We start from the raw sequence: 22,500 nt of genomic DNA, 5'->3' as shown, positions 1-22,500 counted from the left end.
CACATGCATATATACTGTATGCACAAAGGTGTCCTTACTGCACACATTGAACGATATAATGCATAGATACGATGAGAAAAACGCTTGTGCACTCAGGCTCCCTCTGGCGCTGCCACACTCCCACTCAGCCAGTCTGACGCTCACACTGCAGATATATGTCACTTTCCTGTCTATGCTTTGTGTGTTTTTGTCACGCCGGCAACAAAGAAATCCAAAGCAAGAGCAGATCAAGCCCGCCTGGTCTACCATCTTTACCTGCCCACCTCCTCCCCGCACACTCTAATGAGGCAGCGATAGGACGCCCAAGTCAACGTGACGTACATCATGATTCTCACACGCTGTTGGTCTGATCCATTCCCCTTGTGTTCGTTTTTTTCTTATTTTATGAAAGTTTAAAACAAATCACAGATGGGCTTGGGTGTAAATAAAACAGAGCTTTGTGATTTGGAAATCATACCGTTATGCATTGCACTGCCTGCTCATTATGAGCCTCTGGGACGTGGCATCGATGAGGAACTGCACAAGCGTGTCTAATGCTGCTATAACTAGTACTGTAATGTCCACGGGGATGGACACCAAATATTCTAAAGCTAGTATTATCAGAAGGGGCTAATGAGCTAGCTTTCAATGCACCTATATTATTTTCATAGCACACTGCAGTAAATAGACACTGATTAGTTGGCCGGTAATAAGAAGAAATAACTGTATAAATTGTAGTGGTCCTTGCATGTGAAGCAGAAGTCCTCATTAGAAATGAATGTGTTGTGAGACCAAACGCCACAAATCCTGTTAATGGACAAACCAGGTTTATATGCAGCAGTGCAGAATTACTTTTTTTTTTTTTTTTGTGAGGAAGGTGCACAGTCCATTCCTTGTCATTTTTGATCTGAAATGAGACATCGGTAAGGCCTATGAGGTGTAATGTTACCTAACTGCTCTGCTGCAACGCTGCAAGACGGAAGGATTTTGGTCAAATAGCTGCATCACATTAAAATGACCAGTAGGTAGAGAAATGTCATTATAGCACTACGCATCTGTGCGTTGTGGGATTATTTTTTGACATGAAAACAATCTTTTAATCAAAATAGAATTATTTTAGTAATTATCTGAGAAGAAGTGGCTCTATATAGAAAGTTGAACTGATTTATGGTTTGATACACGTTTGGAAAAACCCTCAAAAGGTTCCTTAAAGAATTACTTTAGATTCGGAATAAAAACCATTAAAGGATTTAGTCAGTATCCAAAGCATGTTGTGTAAATGGTGGATAACCACTTGTTTAATATTGGCAGAATTATGACTGATATTTCCAGGAGAACATGAATTGCATCAGGGCTCAACACTAACTTTTAAAAGCGGTTGCCAGGCAGCTTTTGGTTGCCGAAACTGAAAATATAGTTGCCATTTTTAGTCACCTTATATTTTGAGTAATTAAGATACCATGCGGTTATACGTCAGCTTAAAAATGAAAATGTGACATAAAAGGCTTTATTACAGCAACCAAACAAAATCCTTTGTAGTGAGTGTTTTATCTGATACGCTACAGAATGTGAATCTCCAGAGGGGAAGAAACAAGTAAAGACAGACAGGTGCTGTGATAACACTAACTCATATGGTCACACTTGACCTGACCACACTGAGCATGTCTCTGTCTCTCTCTTACACCCACATGTATATGCTCACCACACAGACAATAAGAATCTCAACAGTCTTGTTGGTCCCCTCGTCGTTAACAATGGTAAAATCTAATGTTCATCTTCCCATTTAAAAGTAGCTCTCCACCAGATGAGGTCTGAGCCATGCTCATTATTAACTGTCTTTCTACAAAGATAAGAACTGGTTATTGTATTCTAACGGCTATATGTTGACAAATTTGACCAAATGAACTTGAAAAACCCCCAAAAATAAAGACATTTCCTGTATATATTTTTTTTATTTCGGTTAGTTTTGTAAGTACACAATATCGTTCCAGCTAGTTTTTTGTTTTTTTTAACTAAATGTTTTCTTCACACTAAGTTTTAGTTTTTTTGTTTACCTTTTGTGACCTGTACAGGGATGCAAACACATGTATGGTGAAAAATGGTCTGAATTGACTTATGGCGGTAGCCGACAGTTTCGGCTTTTCCGACACGAATTACAGTTTTCCAAGCCCGTGAACGCGACATCACTTTGGAGCACTTACAAGCGGAGACTAGAGTCGTGTCCGTGTGCGTCTTAGTTTGCAGATGGTGTCGTTCTCTTGGAAAGATTTAAAAAAAAAAAAATGCTAAAATGGGCCCCTCCCCACCCTCTTCGGATCTTGGCGATTCACACAAGTCACCCAAATTGACGTGAAAAAAAAAACAGCATTCGTTGAAGAGCGAGTTGTTTGCATCCCTGACTGTAACAACCTTGCTCTACTGCCGTCCACTGGTGCCTATGCGCACGGGTGAGCACGTGAGTAAACGCACCAACTCAAGTGCAGCGTTCTGGTTCCGACTGTAACAGCAATATTTAAATATCAGTAATTCAACAAACATTTTGAAGTTTGCTGTCCCTATTTTTTACAAGTTAAAAAGTGGTTGCCAAAGGGGGCAACAAGAGGCCACGAAATGGTTGCCAATTGACTCACTGTGGTTGCAGACTGTGTGCTTATAGAAGCTGTGACTGTCGTACAACCACTGCAGACTCAAGAAACCCAGAGAGAGAGGTGGTTTCAAAGGGACTGTATAAAACACATCTGTATAAAACACATCTGCATAGCAGTATTTATACATTTTCCTTGCTCACGTACACACACAAATTATTTAAATATTTTTTTTTGAGAGATTAAGACGAAGAAAACAATTAAGAAAGATTAAGAAAACAATTTGCGAAACAGCGGATTAAAAGAGGTCTTACTCATAAATCTTCTTTCAGAAATGTAACAACGAAGCAAGGCACATGGAAGAACAAAATACAAAGATTCAATGTGATTAGGAAAAACAGATTTTCCATTTTAAAAAGCCATGAAAGTCGAGAGTTGGAACATTTTTTGCCATTAATGTTTTCCCTTTGGAAATGGCCACACACAACCAAAGCCTGCAAAGCTGGTTGACAACTCAAATGGTGCCAAAATGTGGACGAAATGTTCAATTTAAGCTGTTAAATGGACCTGCTCAGTCTGCTGCACTGCTGCTGCGTTGCCTCCACCTGCCCTACCTCCACCTCCACTGCCTCCACCTGCCCTGACTCCACTCGCCATGCCTCCACCTCCCCTGACTCTGCCTGCCCTGCCTCCAGCTGCCCTGCCTCCACCTGCCCTGACTCCACTCGCCATGCCTCCACCTCCCCTGACTCTGCCTGCCCTGCCTCCAGCTGCTCTGCCTTCACCCTCCCCTGCCTTCAGCTGCCCTGTCTCCACCTCCCCTACCTCCACCTACCGTCTCTCTTTAATTCAAAGGGGGGTTTGAGCTCATCGCTTCCATGACAAGAATGCTGCCAATGCTTTGCCCACATCATGTGTGGGAGTAATACATTAATAAGGAGAACCCAAACACCAAACTTAAATGTTGCGTGTGTAATAATGCAACCTTGACTTCTACAACGTGTCTGACGGAAATAGTTTGGTAAGAAAAGGGTTCAATATGTGTATATATGTCCATTTGACAAAGACCTCGTATGAAAAAAAACAGTAGGGGAGCTGTGAAAAATATGGTTGGAAATGAGTGTTATATATGTTGACTTCACCAGCTAACAGTCAAACTAACCTTCACCATCCTGTCTATTTGTTCAATACATCTTGTGCATTGTTTTGGCAGGGAAATTGACCCAGCTGTTGAGTTGACTGCATGTTCTCTTTAAAGATATTCAACAACTCATTCTTTTGGTTCTTTGGGTTAGGGATTTCCAGCAACACTAAGAAAATAACCCTAAACTTGGCTGCCCATCAACAGTGTCATTCAAACAGTCCAACATTGTTAAGTCCATGGATTTGAGCAACAAGGGTCCTTTATGAAGAATTTCTGAAAGAACTATTTGGGCGAGATGGTTAGTGACGGATAAAAAAAAAAACCCTCAACGTTCTATATTAGAAATATTTTTTTAGCCTAACTGCGTAAATTCTTGCATCTTTGGAAAATGTCATATGTGTGTTTATATATAACGCTTAAAATCTGTAGCTATGTCGGTAATAAAGTGCGAGGGAAGCAGTAGTGGAGCTCTTTTGTGTGTCTACATGTTCGTCTCACACTAACCACTGTCCAGCTATGGATGTATTTCTAGATGTTAGTTAGCTGTGTGTGTGTGTGTGTGTGTGCGCGCGTGCATGGGTGTGGGTGTGGGTGTGCGCGCGTGCGCCCAGACGGTATTTTAACACGGCTAGCCGACTTCTAGCAGCCCACAGTCAAACAGTGACTCACAAATTCCTTCCCCTCTCCCACTCATGTTATGTCTCTCTCTCCCTCCCTCTCTCTCTCTCTCTCTCTCTCTCTCTCTCTCTCTCTCCCTCCAGGCCTGGCTCTGGGTGTGGGTGTGTGCTAGCGGAGAGGAGCCTCACTCTCCACATCACCCCCAAACTTCTCCTGGAATAAAACCCAGTAGGTTCTATTGCCGCCCTAACACCACATACAGTACCTTCTGGTTCCCAAAATCTCACCATCCACTTGTTATGCTGTTTATTTTTATTTTTTTGCTCAGTCCAAAGGCGTCAGAGACGCTTGGAATCCATTTAAAGCCCTCACGCCGTACATTTCACAGTTCGGAGTGTGAGTGTGTGTCACTAAGACAGGTTGAGGTTCTCTCACGCTCTCGCAGCGATACTCCACGAATCCGCGGTGGATGTATCACATCGGAATCTTCAAGGTTTCATTAAAAAAATAATAATAATACTTCCCAGTTCCCTGAAGGGAGTCACAGGAAGGGTAATAAATTGCAGGCAGGTCAGGTAGAAACCTAAACATCAACTTGAGGCATGCTGGGTAAGCCATTTCAATATACTGTATTGGCTTCTTGGCTCTGAGACAGAGTTACACCAGACAAATATGAATCAAAATAAATCTCTGTCCAACGACACGACGCCTATTAAAAAACACAGCATGTATTGTTTGAGAATATGGGTTGGTGCTACCGGTCCTGTTGTCTTGTCTTTCAGGCGCAGAGTCTAATAACGCTAACAGTGTCTCCTTCAAGTGTCCCGGCTGCAAATCACAAAACCACTCGGGCAGCTTCGAGCGTCCAATTCACTTGTGTTTGGCCGGGTCTGCGTTCCCGGCGATGCCTCTGTTCGTTTTGGGTTTTCACACCCAGTGGTTGACATTATGCCACGGGCACACCGCACCGCTCTCAAAGTCGTCAGATGGCGGTGCTGCTCGCGCCCCACAACCTTCTGTCTGGTGTTCGGGAATCCGGCACGGTGGGGGGGTCACACGCTACAACGTCTTTCACCGGGAGGAATCCCCAATGAGCCTGTCGGGGCTCCAAACGGCGTTTTGTCACGGAAATGACGTGACCATACGCGGGGACAGGGTTGTTTATTTTCTATTATATTCTTGATAATTATATATATATTTTTTTTATAATAGATATATTTAAAACCTGTGTGGAGAAAAGTAAAATAGGCATGTTGTGTGTTTCTGGCTGCTGCTCCGTGCACTCCCGTCTCGACTCCTCCCCCTCACTCCGTGTCTGCTCTCATTGGCTGTAGCTCGTTGCGTCGCTCCCGAGACGATCCCAACACGACCGGATATTAAATCTGCTTGATATCCCGCCGGCGTCGGAGGGGCGGGGGCTTAGCGAGCGCTCGGCGAACGGGTGGATCGCGTCGTGAGCAGTTCACACCGCACGCCCGTCGCTCACGGGTAAACGCGCTGTGGTTTGCCTCCGATCTCCAAAAACCTGTCGGCGGGTGGAAAATCAGCTCACGTGGTTGGAACTCGGCATTAATCAGGAACTGACCATCACACGTCTCGATGGCCTCTTGGACACGAAACAGGGGCGCAAGGTCCCCCGGCGGACACCTTAACACACAGAGAGAGAGAGAGAGAGAGAGAGAGAGTGAGAGAGAGAGAGAGACTTTCGGCAAATGGTTGGAGGTTGAGGGGGGAGACAGACAGACTGGCAGACAGATAGAATAAAGTCTTGTGGGGGTGGGAGGGGGGACAGTGAGGAACGGGGGAGGGGGAGCGCGGGGGCAGCAGCACATTGTTGCTAAATACCCCCAGTGCTTTGTTGTAAAGACCCCTAGTTCCCCTTTTAGTGGTGAACTATCCCTTTAATGGTGGCAGTAAAACATCTTGCACGCACACACACACACACACACACACACACACACACACACACACACACACACACACACACAGTCACTGTTGTGTCTCTTACTGGCAGGAAATGTGGTTCAGAGCAGGAGTCAAAGTTTTACACACAGTAAACATAAAACACATGCGCAAACACAAACACACACACACACACACACACACACACACACACACACCCAAAAGACAAAAGTTTAGAGAATGAAAGGGTTTAGTCAATGAGTATCACTCCTCCGAAATAAACACAGGCCCTCGTTTGATCACACGCGGGCCATGGGACGCTCGAGTGTGAGAGAAAGAAACACGTCATGGGAGAAACCTATTAACCTATCTTCTACCGGCGCTTCGCTGCTTTGATCCGGAGCCGCCCGCCCGGCCGGCCGGCCGCTCGCCCCGCGGCTTTGATCCGAGCGGGTCAGTGTGGGTCAGGAGGGCCCCGCAATCATAGCAGTAGCGCTGTATCCATGGTACGACACAGGGTTTCCAGGGGGGCCGCGTCCCTGAGAGCCCCGGCGCCGAGCTCCTTCCTCTTTCCGCTGCGGCTATTTATTCGGTTAAATAACCGGTTTACGCTCCAGCGACTCTGGTTCCTATAGGGTTCCACAGGTGAGATCAGAGCTGGGCTGCAGCCGTCACTTCTAAAGCTCCATCCAGGGAGGGAAAAACCCGAGTATTCCATTTCAATTTCAGATGTTGACAAACAGAATCGGCGGGCTGTGTCAATGTCAGTGTTGTGGGCGCTTGGCTGTTTTAATGTCGCTAGGTTTTCATTTCGTCTGCTGCTTTTCTCGGCCAGGAGCCTCCGGAAAGAGAGATCCCATCTCAGTGCGGCTACTCTGGTTAAATGAAGGTTAAATTAAATAGAAATAAACATGATAAGCCTGTTGTTGCAACCAGGAATTCTTGAGTGGGAAACAAAACAGCAACACACACCCACGCGCACACACACACACACACACGCGCGTGCGCGCGCACACACACACACACACACACAGGCCTATGTGCCGTTTCATATGACAGTAAAGCAATTAATAAACCGGGTTAGTTGCTGCTGTTTCTAAATTTGGGATTTTTGAACTATTAGTCATCTTAAAGTAGCAATCCCTAAGTGGATCCAGATCTGTGCCAACTTGCCGGGAAAGGGGGACCCCGCCACCAACACCGGAAACCGCATTCAGAGGAGCGCATGCATAACACAAATATTTTTAATGGCTGCCCTTTTAAAGTGCCATCTAAAACAACGTGGTTTTTTTTGTTTCATTTTCAACCAAATAATCTGACGCGGTGCCACTTCAACGCAGCTCTCTGAATCCTCTGAAGGAACTGAGCCGCTGACCCTGTTGCATGTCGATGCGCGTCGATGTGCATCTCCCCCGAAGGTTAGCGCTGTCTTTTTTCCCCTCTAAACATCACAGGTTCCCTTGGATCTCCCCCCTGCACGGTGTCAAATTAATGCAGAGGGAGGCTGCGTCGATACACTGAGCTCGGTCCCTGACGCGACATCAGCGACGGCGTCGGCGGAGGGACGGGGCGGGTGTTTGCGCGGCCAGAGTAACGCCTCCACTACCTCAACGACGACTGCCGGAGTGCCCTCGAGCAGGGCGATTAACGTATAACTGCACCAGTCGAGCTGCTCTGCGGGTGATGGCGGGGGGGCGCTGGGATTGCCCGAGCGTGCGGAACCGGGCGAATGCCAAGCTGTGAAAGGAGACGAGCGTGCGGATGTTTCATACTTCATTAAAACGCTTAATATCCAACCGGAGGATTTACATCATTTATGAGCTTTTTATCGTTTCGGTGACTTGCCTTTCGCGAATTGCCGCTTTTTGTTAAGTAGTCACATGGCGGAGAGGGAATTGAACGCTGTGCGTTCACGGGTTACATTAACAGCTAACACATTTTACTCGAACCACAAACTAAAAAAAGACTGTTTAGCATGCGCCGTTGGAGGCTTAGTAAACACTCTCACCGCAGTTATGAAGTTACACAATTCCATTACGCAGAAATGGGGCGGTTAAAGATAGAACTCACCGAAAACGCTGCTGTACACCTTGTAGATGTAACGGGAGATCTCTTTTTATTTTTTGTTCAGCCATTTGATAAATGGACAAAAATAATTGTGACAAAATGCGTCGTAGGCTGTAAGCGATGTAATGCATTCAGTTTTCACAAATTTTAGTAATAGTGATTAATAATAAGTAATCAGTTAAGAAATGAATTAAGTTTTTACCTCAATTTGTTTCAAATCACTTTTTCTGTCCTCTTCCAGGGCAGGTTAATATTGAAAGGAACCCTTTCTCTGAACGTGTGCTGGGGGTCCACTCTGTCGCTCAAGTCTCCCGTGATGTCAACCTTTTTACCTCACGCCAGTTGTTAGTTCATGAGAGGTCACTGTATCGCAGATGATCACTGTACTTAAAGACCACCAGGCTATTCAATGTTCTCTATATATATACTGTATATACAGTATATATATATATATATATATATATATATATATATATATATATATATATATATATATACATACACACTCTCCATTCTGCAATACATTTGATTCCACACTCACTGTAGGACTTTTTTGACAAGTAATGGGATTTGGACCAAAAAATTCTAAATTTTCTCTTGTTGAGTTTGTTCTTGGCAAAAGGTGATTACCGACGCCCGCTGATTCTGAAATTAAAAAAAAAATCTTCGCACTTGTTCTTTCTCTTTGCGAATGAGCTAGTTGGCTGTCCGCGTGGAAAAATCCTCCACCTTAAAAGTTTGGTTTCGGTAGCTGCGATACGTCATTTCCCACAGTTCTGGAGGCAGTAGAGTTGATGATAATCAACCTTGTTCAATCATTATTCACTCAGGCATTATCGCCGGCCGCCAACGCACGACGTTCAGTCGCTAACCACACTTCCGTTTCAAGAGACATTTGGGTCGAAAGCAGGAAGTGAAACGGGCTTCAACTTTTCCTTTGGGTATCCTGCAACTCAATAAAAACAGTATGAGCATTTTTTTTTTCCTTGTTGAATCGATTAGGGGGGCTAGGGGTGAGGCTCGAATCAAAATGCCCATAGTTGCCTGCCTCTCAACACGTGTTGTATTCCGGTGCGTCCTCGTCGCAGCATTGTTTGCAGGAACACCGAGAGAGCAGTTGAGAGACGGCTCTGACATATTTTCTGTCTTACTCCATCGCTGTGGTCAAGAATCCCACGGCCGGCGTTCATCCCCAAAATCCCAGCAGACAGGCAGTCCGGGGTGGAGGGGCGGCTAAACGCTTTGAATGATCGTGTGGAATGCCAAAAAGAAGTGTGTTCGGGCTGTTGGGAGGAGGTGTCTGCCCCCCCCCCCTGTTTTTGGGGGCGGACAGGCTGGGGGGTGTAACTGTGGACTAGAGACTGAGGTGGGAGCGGGGGTGGCGGGGGTCCTGCAGGACATGCATGCCTCATCTCAGGGGATCTGGTATGCGTGACTGAACAAGGAGAGGAGGGAAAGAAATAAAAAATCTCCCCCAACGCTGCCTTTCTAACTTCCAAGGAGACAATGGCTCCTGACCGGGCCAGCCAAACTGATCCGTGGGCGACTCGCTCCGCCTTTAGCCGTGTCAAGCGCAGAGCAGCGAAAGGGATCCATCCCATAACCACCTGGGCAAACCTGCGTGAACACACCAGCAGCTGTTCCAGTTCAACATGTGTGATGTGGTACAGCACCTTCAGTTGAACAATACAAATGTTAAAATTCATTACTTCAGCTTTTGAAATAAACGGTCAAAACCCAATTGCTTAAGACCATTTTCTTTGATGACTTAAACCAAAATGTAAAATTGAACAGTTCTCCCAATTCAGTCAAATGATGTCTGTTTAAAGATAAAGAGCAGGATTTATATAAATATATATTAGTAAACAGCACAGCAACACGGCTTCCTCTAATCAACGCCTCGTGATAATTAGCTACCGGCATTGCATCCAAATCGAGACAGTGCATCCATTTTGAATCTCCTCATAAATAATGAAACATGACAAATGCATCTTTATTTCCCTGTTCTTTTAGGACAAACTGACATGGTTAGACGGGGTTCATTGAGCGCAAACCGATGAGGAGCATTATTCAAGCCGGGAAAGAAAAGATGTGTGGGTGGCTGTGCATAAATCGGCTACTATCCATAATCTATTATTCATTTGGATATGAGCTACATTATTGTGTAACAACATATCTGTACAGAATTCCCGGTGAGAATTAAACCATTTCATGAAAATTAAATCCTGGGCTTTTGTCTCAATATGGTTAGAGCAAGACGGAATAAAAGGCGGAAAAAAAACAAAGTGAGGCTGCAAATGAAGTCATCGACACCTCGCCTTTCATTCTTTATATAAATATCTTTAATTGTTTTAACCGTAAGAATATAAAACAATTTAATTTGGGGATTTGCATTTTTTTTACAAACACATAATATACAGTACATATTTAAAACACAGCTTTTCAGCAGGACGCATATCCGTATTCATTTTCTAGCAGGTCATAGCATTACATTAGAAGAAATGCGTACAGGCCTTGTGTGCGCGACACGCATTCTGCTCGTAACCCGAGAGAGAAAGAAAATAATCGATCGCTTCTTATTCCAAGCATGTCTCTGAATTGATTCGGGATATTTTATTCCGAGAGATGAAGAGAAAGTTCCAGAAAAGGCTAAAGATTTTTCCCCCCAACCTGCGTTACATCCATTGGAAAGCAATAATATGTGTCGACCTAAACTGGCATAACTTAAAAAGGAAAAACAATTGAAACAACCACTGATTTGTTCAATCAATACTACCTATATAGATATCACTTCAATTTGAAGTACGATGCCCTCAACATCCGTTGACACTTCTATCGACAAAATAACTGCCAGCGTCGGCACACACTAATCAGCAGAACGGGACACACTCTTTTCATGGATCTCGCCGGAGCCCAAACGAGGGGCTCGAAGGCCTTGGAAGTTAGGACGGGGAAGTAAACAAGACCGAAACATGATCGAAAGAAAGAAACAAAAGCTTCCAGGGTGAAAACGGAGAGAACAGTCTGTATTTGCATAAAAACCAAGTTTCTTTTGAACAGAGTACTTTCCTCAGAACCCTTGTTTGCTCTCTCTCTCTCTCTCTCTTTATTTCTAGGGGAGGGGTGGCGGGGGTGGTAAATTAACAAAGGTGGTTGGCTTGCAGCTTGGTCTCCATTCTTCAGCTCTGCTCAGGCTGAGGGAGCAGGGGGTGGGGGAGGGGCAGACAGTCTCTTTAGGCACATTATCTCCCACCTTCTCATCTTTTTTATTCCTTTTTTTTTTTTAAGTGTAGGTTATACATCCGAAACGCGTTGAAAAACAAAACAAACAAAAAAAAAATAAAACACATACGAGGTAGGCAAAATGTTTTAGGCGTGACGGCTGTGTTTTTTTTTTTTTCTTCTTAAGATTTAATAAATGTTGCTCGACTTCACAAAAGTTTTAATTGCTTCCAAAGAGGCGGGATATTGTGTTATATTGGGGGGTGGGGTCACATAAAACTAATTCTGTTGGAATATTGCATTACTTTTAAAATACACATTTTAAAAGCAATGTATGTTTTAAAAGTAAAAGTTACCTTTTAAAATATACATTTTTTTTTTTTTTTGAAAAACCTTAAGAGTTAAGTTTTTTGTTTTTTTTTTCCTCCTTTTAAATAAGACTTCACCCGCCCACTCGTCCCCCCCATCACCTCACTTTCTCACTCTCCGTCATCTGCCACAGTCCCAGGTTGAGCACCTTAAGGCAGGGGAGCTGCGTGATCCTCTCCAGCCCCCGCTTGGTGATCTTGGTGCACCCGTACAGGTCGATGCCCACCAGCTGCGTCAGGTGGTCCGCGATCAGCTCCAGCCCCTTGTCCGTGATGCGCACGCACTGTCCGATGTTGAGGGTCCGGAGCTCGTGCATCTGCCGCACCATCCGGTTGATGCCGTCGTCCGAGACGTGGCACGAGCAGAGCGACAGCGACTTGAGCCGGTACAGCCCCTGCGCGATGTAGGCCAGCGTCTGGTCCCCGATCTTGTCGCAGAAGGACACGTCCAGCCCGGAGAGCCGCAGGGTGCCCATGGCCAGGTGCATGGCGCCCGTGTCGCTGATGTTGTCGCAGGAGCGCAGGTTGAGGCTCCACAGGGACGCCATGTGGGACAGGTGGAGCATGCCGGCGTCCGAGATCCCCCCGCAGAAGCTGAGGTTGAGCACCCGCAGCTTGGCCAGCCCCTTGGAGATGTGCTTGAGCGACAGGTCGGTCAGCTTCTGGCAGTCCTGCAGCGTCAGGTGCTCCAGGTTCAGGCAGCCCTCCGCCGCGCTGCGGGTCATGCCGGCCAGGTGTCCGATCCCGACGTCCGAAACGTGCCGGCACGACCGCAGGTTGAGGCTCTTGAGCTTGTGGAGACCCCACGCGATCAGCAGCAGCCCGGTGTTGGTGATGTTGCTGCAGCCGCCCAGCTCCAGCACCTCCAGGTTCTTGAGGTACTGGGCTATCCTGCCCAGGCTGGAGTCTGTGATCTGCTTGCACAGACTCAGGTTCAGGACGCGCAGCGACGAGATCTCCTGCACGAACGCGTGGCCCAGCCCGTTGTCCGTGAGGTTGTAGCAGCCGGACAGGTTGAGGGACTCGATGTCGGGCATCCCCTGGATCACGTAGCTCAGGCTGCGGCGCAGGGACAGGATCTGCACCCGGCGGATCCCGCGGGCCTGCAGGCTGGGGAAGAGGGACGGGTTGGCCCGGCGGAGGTGCAGCTTGGCCTCCACCCCCCGCCACACCGACTTGTGGTAGGACGCGTCCCTCCAGGCCACGCACACTTGGGCCACCCTGCCTTTGTCCCGCACGTCCAAGTAGCTGAAGATCATCGCCAAGATTTCCGGGAAGAGGCACGAAATGTGCGTCTCCATTGTTTTCAACGCGAATGCATATAAGCGCGAAATGAATATTCCACCCTCACGCGAGGCAGCGGCGGGGGGGGGGGGACGGGTCGGTGGAGAGGGGGCGAAAAAACAAAACCCCCCCAAAAAAAACCAAAAAAAAAAACCCCGCACGGACTCCCGGATCCTCCCGAGAGCGTGTTCTGGAAAAAGTCTGATCCGGAGAAGTGAGCGGAGGGAGGGTGTGAGTAGTTGGGTTATCTCTCGCTCTCTCTCCCGCTCTCTCTCTCGCTCTCTCTCCCCGGTCCCCCTTCACATTTACGCGGAAACCAAAATCGACCACCGCCACCCCCACCACCAACACCAACCACCCCCCCCCCCAAAAAAAAGCAGATTCCTTGATCCTCTTTTGAGATTTTCTTCCGTGCCGGAAAAACAAAAAGGAAGAGTATCAACAGTCCGGTCAGGAGCGACGAGGGGCTCGGGAGGAGTTGCGTTATCTCGTTAGTATTATTATTATTATTATTGTTGTTATAATTTCCTTTTCGCAAACCGAAAGCGAAACGATCCAACTCTCGCAACAACAACAACAACAACAACAAACAACAAAAATCAACAGCAACAACAAAAAAAAACAAAAAACGAAACAAAAAAAAACCAAAAAACCCAAAAAACAAACAAAACACGTGACGTCTGATCGCGCAGTGTAGAATCGGAGCGAAAACGCCGGTTTTGGGAGAACGTCCAAGAATAAGCGACGAAGAAACGTCCGCTCGTTCCCGTCCCTCGGCGAGAGAGAGAGAGAGAGAGAGAGAAAGGAGGAGAGAGAGGGAAGAGGAAGGAGGAGAAGAAGGAGAAGAAGAGGAGGAAGAAGAAGGAGAAGAAACCCCCCCCCCCCCCCCAGTCAATCCTCTCTCTCTTTTCTCTTTTCTCTTTTCTCTTCTCTCTCTCTCTCTCTCTCGCTCAAACGACACTTCCTCGTATTGTGCCCGGAAAAAAGCTTCCCCTCTCACCCGACATCGTACATTTCAGAATGGCGGTGTCGGCGGCGGAGGGTGGGGGGGGGGGATTTAAAAAGAAAAATTAAAATGAAATAAAAAATAAACCCCCAAAAAATAAAAAATAAAGTAAGAGCCCGGGGTGAGGAGCAGCGCGAGGGGAAGAAAGACGGCGACCGAGAAGAGCGAGCGAGCGAGGGGGTGGGTGGTGGTGGTGGTGGTGGGTGGTGGGTGGGCGGAGGAAAAGGGGGCTCGGGTTCGCTGTTCCCGAAGGCTTTGCCCGTTCTGCCGTTCCGTGCGCCGGGGGGAGACCGGAGAGACGGCGGACGCTCTGACGGTTGTGGTCGCTCGGCGGAGGGAGAGCGAGGGAGGGAGGGAGAGAGAGAGAGAGAGAGAGAGGGAGGGAGAGAGAGAGGGAGGGGGCGGGGCGTCCTGGGCTCGAGCCTTTGTCTGCTCTTTTCAAACCGTCTTGGCTCGGAACCCGAGCAACTCGGCCCTTACGCGAAGGGGGGGGGGAGTAACGACCGCGTATCTAATTAACGCACGACAGTACGATTTATTTATTTTTTAAACGTGCGTTTTAATAAATCCGCAGCAAGAAAAAAAATAATAATAATGTGTGCGTATTTGGGTTTTTTTTTTTTTTTTTTGTTTTTTTGTTTTTTTTTCCCCCTCCGTCCGTCGCGCCCCCGTCCCCCCCCCCCCCCCCCCGTCCCCCTCCGCTCGCGGCAGTTGGTTCGGTCCGCCTCAGCTGGAACGGTGCGAACAGTTTCCCTTGGAAACCAACTTCTCACAATTCAGTTCACTTTGGGCTTTAACCCCTTAAGCGCCCGGCGCTCGTCAGGATGGCCGCCGTTCCCCTCGGACGGACGCTGCTCCCCTCCCCGTTGCGGGGAAGTACGAGTACAAAAAATAATGATAATAATAATAATAATAATAAGTAGGAAACGGCGGCTTTCTGGGCTGAAACACGCCGCTTTGTCTCGCTACCGACCGCAGTTTGCCAAAACCCTGCACTCGCTCCCTCCAAAACGGGCAAACGACAACCGACCCCCAACTGCACGTTGTTTTAGTGTTTCTTTTAAGGGCCGTTGCTGCGTCTCCACTGCTTATTGGAAGATTATAGGTCACATTGTAGGTTCAATCACAACTTCGTCTTCGTTTTAAACCGGAGACGGTGATGATGACTCATGCCAACTGAACCCATGTAACACACCAAAAGTAATGGAATAGTCAATGGCAAACGGGGTTAACATAACATACAACCTGGAGCTGTATTTTCCATAAACTCAATCAACATAAGTAACCACGCTGCCATAACTACAGCCCGGCTGTTGAAATACAGTCCATATTTTGTTTATAACTAAGGCCATGTTGCAGGCTGCCAATTTTTTTTTTTTTTATTAAATTATGACACAGTCACCAGAAAATTGTCGTTCTTGTGCGGGAACACTGTTTTATAAAAGTTTAGCTTTATTTCAACTTTATTCCAGTTATTGTAAATATTTTCCCAGTTTTCAGATGTTACAAGTTAGTAAGTATTCATTTGTGTATAAAAACCCAATATGTCACAAACAACGTAATATTTGATTTCTTTATTTAAAGTCCCTGTAAAGTGAAAATATGGAGTGAATATAATTATAGCGTTATGGAGGGGCCTTGCGGGTCTACGTCATTGAGTCATTACTTAGCCCCACCCAAAAAATCGGGTGCACAAAAATGGTGAGAAACAGTCGAATGGTCTAACTCCACAACTCAGTACTACAATCGTTCAGTCTTTTCACATGTTTTCGACAATTACCTTCTATCATGTACAATGTGTTTAGAAACAAATCACTGAATTCACTTTCCATGAACTTTAACTAAACAAAAGTGTAAAAATGTGTACGGTTAGGGGAGGAGGGGTGGAGTAGGGTCGGGTGGGGTGGGGTGGGGCCCAAATAAAATCGCTGCCTGGCCGCACAGCGTTGCCATCTTGGCGAGTTTGTCCCTAGATTTTGCGACTTATAAAAAGCAACCCCCGACACACCTGTGAAAGTGTTGGGATACTGCAGTCGCCCAGGTATTGACAGTGCCGGCGTTGAGACCAGACAGAGTAGCTACGGCCCAGCAGCACAAGCTCCAATGCTGTTGGAGCAGCAGAGCCCCGATGCGACGGGGATACTGGTGGTGAGCGAGGGAGGGGTTATCCATGTCCCAGCAGTTTTAGTTTTCCGACGCGTCGAAAAATTGCCCGTGCTGTTGGGTTTAACTCCACAGGTGCTGATTGAGAGATAATGCAAACTGATTCTGCACGGGTTCAAGTGGAATGTCACCCGATCGTGAGCTCAACGTTTTGGCAGGATAGCAGAATAATGTGGATCAGGCATAATGCAGCCATGTGATAACCCCACAGCACACTGCAAATGAGCTTTACCTCAAGCGCGTTCAGAATATACAAATGCCGGGTCAGTGGTGACACAAAATTGTGGCGTCGATCAATGGCCAAGCATCTGTGTTGTTGACCATGAGCTGTGTGTTGACCAACCGAGAACTGGCTGGTCGTGTGCGACGGGGCAAGAACAAGCCCAGGCCCAGATGTTATTTTATCGACTTTGGCTCGAGTCTGAGACCGAACTTTATGACGTCCAAGACTTTTAGGTGGCAGGTCCAACTCCAGATCAATGGGACTGAAGCTTGAGGCCAACACCAGTGTGGCGCTACTCAAATGAAATACATGACTGCAGTTGTAATAGTACACCATCCTAGTTCACTCAGGGAACATCAGGAGGAAGAACATGTGGTTGATATTTTCACATTTGGTTACAACCCTTTAATTTACAAGCTGTCAAAACCAGGACATAATACAGTGTATTTCAGAGATTCCTTGGAACACTGGTATGCGTATCTTATAATCATCCCAGCTAGAGACAAAATACAATTTTTTTTTCACATACAACATATTTCCTGCAAAATACTAATAATAAATAATGGTACATGTAAAAGGTACTCATCATAACAGATTGGTAACCCGTTATTCACAAGCATTTAAATTTTATTCCCCTGTAACTACACAACAAACCCTATCATGTCTTTTTCAAGTATCCATAATTAAAAATTCTTTACACCCTACTTCATTCATGCCTTCCCCATAATTACAAAATTGGTACCCTATTGTTCCCAGACTTCTGCTTTTGTTCCACCCGTAATTACAGTACAGTACCCCATCATTATTTTATTAGTATCCTGTAATAACAAACTAATCACACAGTCATTTTTTCGGCTCTCGTCTAAATCCTCACCCGATTTATATGAACGTTCCGATAGAAACAGGAAGTGCTTGTCGCAGTTGAGACGGTTTGGTTTTGAAAGACAAGCCTTTTTCTCAAGAACAAAGAAAGGTTTGGATTTCGTCAAACCTCGTCAATGTCCGTCCAGAATATTAAAGTCTTCACTTTGGCCTCAATTTAAAACAGTTTCTGGGAACCGGGCGCTTGAGGCTCTGATTCTCGATATAGATTCAAGAGACAACGACACGCGTGGTCTCTGGGTGGATGGATGGATGTTTTTCACTCTGATGCTTTGGTGCTGCTTTATCAAACCGGAACATAAAGTCAAGCTGATCAGCTGCTCGCCTGTACGGTGATCACGTACACAAACACACACACACACACACACACACATACACACACACACATGCGCGCGCACACACGCACGCACACACACGCACGCACACACGGACACACACATGCACGCACACATACGCGCACGCGCGCACACGCATGCACAGACACACATATGCACAGACAGACACACACACACACACACTCACACACAGTTATCCTTAGAAGAACCAGCTCTCCCTCCCTCACTCTCCTGCGTGTCGCACTCTCAGCTCGGATTGCAGAGTACGATTGAGCCAAGACAACAGCGTCGTGCCGAAGCGGTGCGGTTTGCTTGTACTGTTCAGAAGAATTCGGAGGCGCTCCGTTCTGAAGTCAGTTTTTGTTTGTGTGTTTCTGTGTTTACTGTATTTTGCTTCAGGCACACGGTCCTGTAATGTTGTCCGTGAAGTGAACAGGCAAAACATAAACTGCCGGAAACAGCAGCAGAGACGGAGAGCAGTACGTGTGCATTACCAACCTTTATCCTTCACCCCATGCTGTAGGCCCTGTTAGTGTGTGTGTGTGTGTGTGTGTGTCTGACTGTCTGTCTGTCTACAATGTGTTTTGTGGTGTTTGAATCGATGTGATAGGGAGATAGATGGATAGATGGATAGATGGATAGATAGATAGATAGATTGATACTTCAACAGCATACATCAGAACAGAGTAGGTCATAGAAAATAAAATAATAATTAAGTAAAGTCTTTTTTTATATAAAAAATAGTTATATTTTATTTTTAGTTATTTATAAAAGGTAGAAGAAAAAAATCGCAATATAAATAATATAGATGATTAAACCCCTAATGGGAGCAGCCAACAGAAGAAGAACAAGATTTGATTTGACTTTACTGTCATTGCACAGAGTACTAAGTACTGAGAGTACGGAAGTACTGAGTCAACGAAAAATAGTTTTCCATCTAACCGGAAGGGCAAAAATGTAGTAAGGTGTAGACTATGTACATATGTATAGTGGAATATATAATATAAGATATATGCAGTTAGAACAGTATTGACAGTAGAACAGTGATAGTAAAGGTGTTAAATATATACAGTAGAAGACTATGAACATGAGCAGCAATAGCAGTAGGTAGTGCAGATATGTTCTAAGTATATATATATATATATATATAGTGCAGGTGTAAGTACTAGTAATGCTATTAGTAAGATATTATATACAGAATAAGGTATGATATGAATATGGTAAATACACTATGGACAAGATATGTATAGTATAGATTGAATATAAATATAAATACACTATAGGTGAGGTATGGACAGTAGTATAAATATAAATACACTATAGGTGAGGTATGGACAGTAGTATAAATATAAATACACTATAGGTGAGATATATACATGTTCAGTGGTTGGATGAAGGTGTGGGGCGGCTATCACAGTGTTGCAGAGTTCAGCAAGATGACAGTCGCAGGGAAGAAGCTGTTGAACGGAAAGACTGATAGCGGAGGAGGGCAAACAATCCGTGGCGGGGGCGAGAGCCGTCCTTGACGATGCTGCGCGCCCTCCGTAGACATCACTCGTGCCGGACAGCCCCAAAGGTGGGGAGTGAGGCGAGTGGCCAGTTCTCACCACCCTCTGCTGTGGTTTTCCGAGACGGAGCAGTTGCCATACCATATTGAGATGCAGGTGGTAAGGATGCCCGCGAGGTGCAGCAGCAGACGTTCACCGGAATGTGCGGAGACAGATGGACCTCCTTCAATCTCCTCGGGAGACAAGAGACGCCGTTGAGCCTTCGTGACCAGGGTTGAGGTGTCGAGGGTCCAAGAGAGATCCTCAGAGATCTGGACACCCAGGAACTAAAAGATGGAGACGCGCTCAACCTCCGTCCCGCTGATACGGATCGGTGTGTGCGTGTACCACTTTTGGTCTTCCTGAAGTCCACAAGGGTCCCCCCCAGGTCTTCTTGATGTTCAGAGCCAGGTTGTTGTCAGCGCACCACACCACTAGGTGCTGGACCTCCTCCCCGTAGGCCGGCTCATCGTTGTCGCTGATGAGGCCAACCGCCGTTGTGTCGTCTGCAAACTTGATAATGGTATTGGAAGCATGTACAGGTCTGCAGTCGTGGGTGAAGAGGGATTAAAGGAGAGGACACAGCACACAGCCCTGTGGGACACCGGTGTTCAGGATGAGAGCTGAGGAAGTGTGGTTCTCGAACCTAAGCAAACTGCGGTCTGTTGGTTAGGAAGTCCAGTATCCAGTTCCAGAGGGAGGTGTTGATGCCGAGGTCACTGAGTTTGGCGATCAGTTTGGCGGGAGTGATGGTGTGGAATGCTGAACTGAAGTCGATGAACAGCATTCTCACGGAAGTGTTACTGTTGTCAAGGAGGGAGAGATCTAGAGCGTTGTGCCGTGGCAATGGCATCCTCCCTACTACTGTTCTGGCAGTAGGCGAGTTGGAGGGGGTCCAGTGTGGATGGTAGACAGGTTTTGAGGTGAGGCAGGACCAGCCTCTCGAAGCACTTGATGACGGTGGGGGTGAGTGCAACAGGGCGGAAGTCCTTAAGGCTCGCTGCCGCGGAGTGTTTTGGCACCGGCGCAATGGAGGTGGTTTTGAAGCATGCAGGGACAGCTGCTTGGGCCGGTGACAGGTTGAAGATGTCAGTCAGGACCTCAGTCAGCCGCCCAGCACGGGCCCTGAGTGCGAGTCCGGGGATGCCATCAGAGCCGGCACGCACGCATTAATTCCTGCCCAGTGCCGCGAACGCGTCGGTGGGGGAGAGGGTGAGGGGCCGGTCCGCAGGGTGCACAGCCTCGACGGCCGCCTCCTGGTTGTCCCCGTCAAAGCGCGGCATAAAAGCTGTTAAGCTCATCAGGGAAGGAGGCGCCACTGGTTGGGGGGGGCGGCGTTGGTGAGTTTATAATCCGTGATGACCTGGATGCCGTGCCACATGTGTCGTAATATATAATAAATAATCACGAATAAACAAAAAAGAAAACGGTAAACCGATGTATGTGGGTGTAGTTTCCGTGTGTGCGGTCTGTTCTGCATGTGCATCCGTGGAGGTTTCGCTCACACATTTTCTTCCTCCCAGTGTGTGTGTGTGTGTGTGTGCGCGCGTGTGTGTGTGTGTGTGTGTGTGCCTACGCGTGTGTGTGTGCGCGCACGCGTGTGTGTGGGCACGTGTGTGGCAGCTAATATGACAGGGGAGCGTTCGCTGAAGCTAGTGGAGTGTGGCAGAGTGGTTGAGAGAGAGCGCGAGAGAGACGGATAGAAAGAGGGAAGTCAGAGAGGGATAGAGAGAGTTGAAGAGTGGAAGAGAGCAAAATGTGGAGAGAGAGAGAGAGAGGGTGGGGGGGTCGGGAGGAGAGAAAGGAGATAAGGCGAGGAGGAGGGTGTGCGAGAGCGATAGGAGAGAGAAGGAGAGAGAGCGAGAGAGAGAGAGGGAGAAAAGACGGGCACAGCAGAAACCGCGGCATGTTTACAAGAAAGAAACGCCCCCCGCAGCTGACAGCACCTCTCCTCCGCCTCCCTCCTCCCTCCCTCCTGCTTCCTCTCCTCCCCTTCTGCCCTCGTTCCCTTCAAAATCCTCACATCTGTCCTCTTTCTGGAACACTCTTTTGCTCCCCAGCATCCTCCCTCCTTCTCTTTTCCTCTCACGTCCTCCGTACGCATTTTCCTCTCCACCTCTATCTCTTGTGTCGCTCAGTTCTCTCTCCTTTCAACCTCTCAACCTGTCCTTTTCCTCCCTTCTCCTATTTCCGCTCGGCTCCCCCTTGTTCTCTGCTTATGCCTCGCCACCTTGCTATCTCTCTCTCTCTCTCGGTCTCTCTCTCTCTCTCTCTCTCTCTCTCGCTCTAACTTGCACCTTTATTTCTCTCCCCTCGGTTGCTCCTCTCTGTCGGTCACGTTATCTCTCTCTCTCTCTCTATCTCTCTCCCTCCCTCTCTCTCTCTCTCTCTCTCTCTCTCTCTCTGGCAGTGAACCGGGATGTGTTCTGTGTCTTCACCTCCCCTTCTCCCTCCCTCTTTCTCCAGACCCGTGAACCCGGGATGTATTCTGCGTCTTCACCTCCCCTTTTCCCTCCCTCGTTCTCCAGACCTGTGATCCTGGGTGTAACCCTAGATCACAGGAGTAACACGTGAGGGTGGATGAGTGAAGCTGCCGACGCCCGGAGGCGAACACCAGAGCGTTCTGTGTAGCTTCAGCTCCTTTTTATTTTTAAATAAAGTAAAGTACTTTGTCCCTTACTTGACTTGACTTTCGGCTTTCACTTTCAAAGCAAATATCTCTACTTTTTACTCTGCTATATTTCTAACACAGTCACATTACTTTAGTTTAGAAACAATCTGCATTTATATTAATATTTGTCTATACTGTTTTAGTATTTGTATCTCTTACAGTATATATTAAGAAATCATCATGACACTTTGAGAGACTTCCTTTTTATGAGGGAAAGTCTCATCTGCAGAAAAAAAGTACAGCAGGCTCTTTATACAATATTATATCACACTGGATATGACAAGTACTTTTGTACCGTGTGTGTGTGTGTGTGTGTGTGCGTGTGTGTGCGTGTGTGTGTGCGTGTGTGTGCGCGTGTGCGTGCGTCTGTGTGTGCATGTGCGTCTTACTTTTTAAACGGAGGTCCCGGCATGAAAATATATTTATGGGGACAATTGAGAAAGAGGTGGAGAGTGAGCACCAAGCTCCCTCTGCTTCTTTGCCAATTTTAGCCATGTTTGTTTG

The 22,500-nt window shown here is 46.9% G+C and overlaps 2 protein-coding genes across 3 annotated transcripts in view; one reads left to right on the top strand and one right to left on the bottom strand.

The window, feature by feature from the left end:
- wnt5b (wingless-type MMTV integration site family, member 5b) overlaps positions 1–22,500 on the top strand; it is a gene marked incomplete at its 3' end in the record, with an annotated part of 98,599 nt that overhangs the window by 43,547 nt on the left and 32,552 nt on the right. For both annotated transcript variants that reach the window (XM_080022478.1, XM_080022477.1), the window contains exon 2: positions 4,470–4,554. The remainder of the gene's footprint in view (positions 1–4,469; positions 4,555–22,500) is intronic.
- On the bottom strand, positions 11,984–13,500 carry fbxl14b (F-box and leucine-rich repeat protein 14b; the record flags this gene model as incomplete). The annotated part of the gene is made up of 1 exon (XM_080022476.1): positions 11,984–13,500. Exon 1 carries the CDS (start codon positions 13,184–13,186, stop codon positions 11,984–11,986), a length of 1,203 nt encoding a protein of 400 aa, XP_079878602.1. The 5' UTR covers positions 13,187–13,500.

The sequence above is a fragment of the Zeus faber genome (assembly GCF_960531495.2).
Source record: "Zeus faber genome assembly, chromosome: 21".
NCBI classification, from domain to species: Eukaryota; Metazoa; Chordata; class Actinopteri; order Zeiformes; family Zeidae; genus Zeus; species Zeus faber.
The sequence above is the reverse complement of the archived record's forward strand: the minus strand, read 5'-3'. Positions and strand labels throughout refer to the sequence as shown.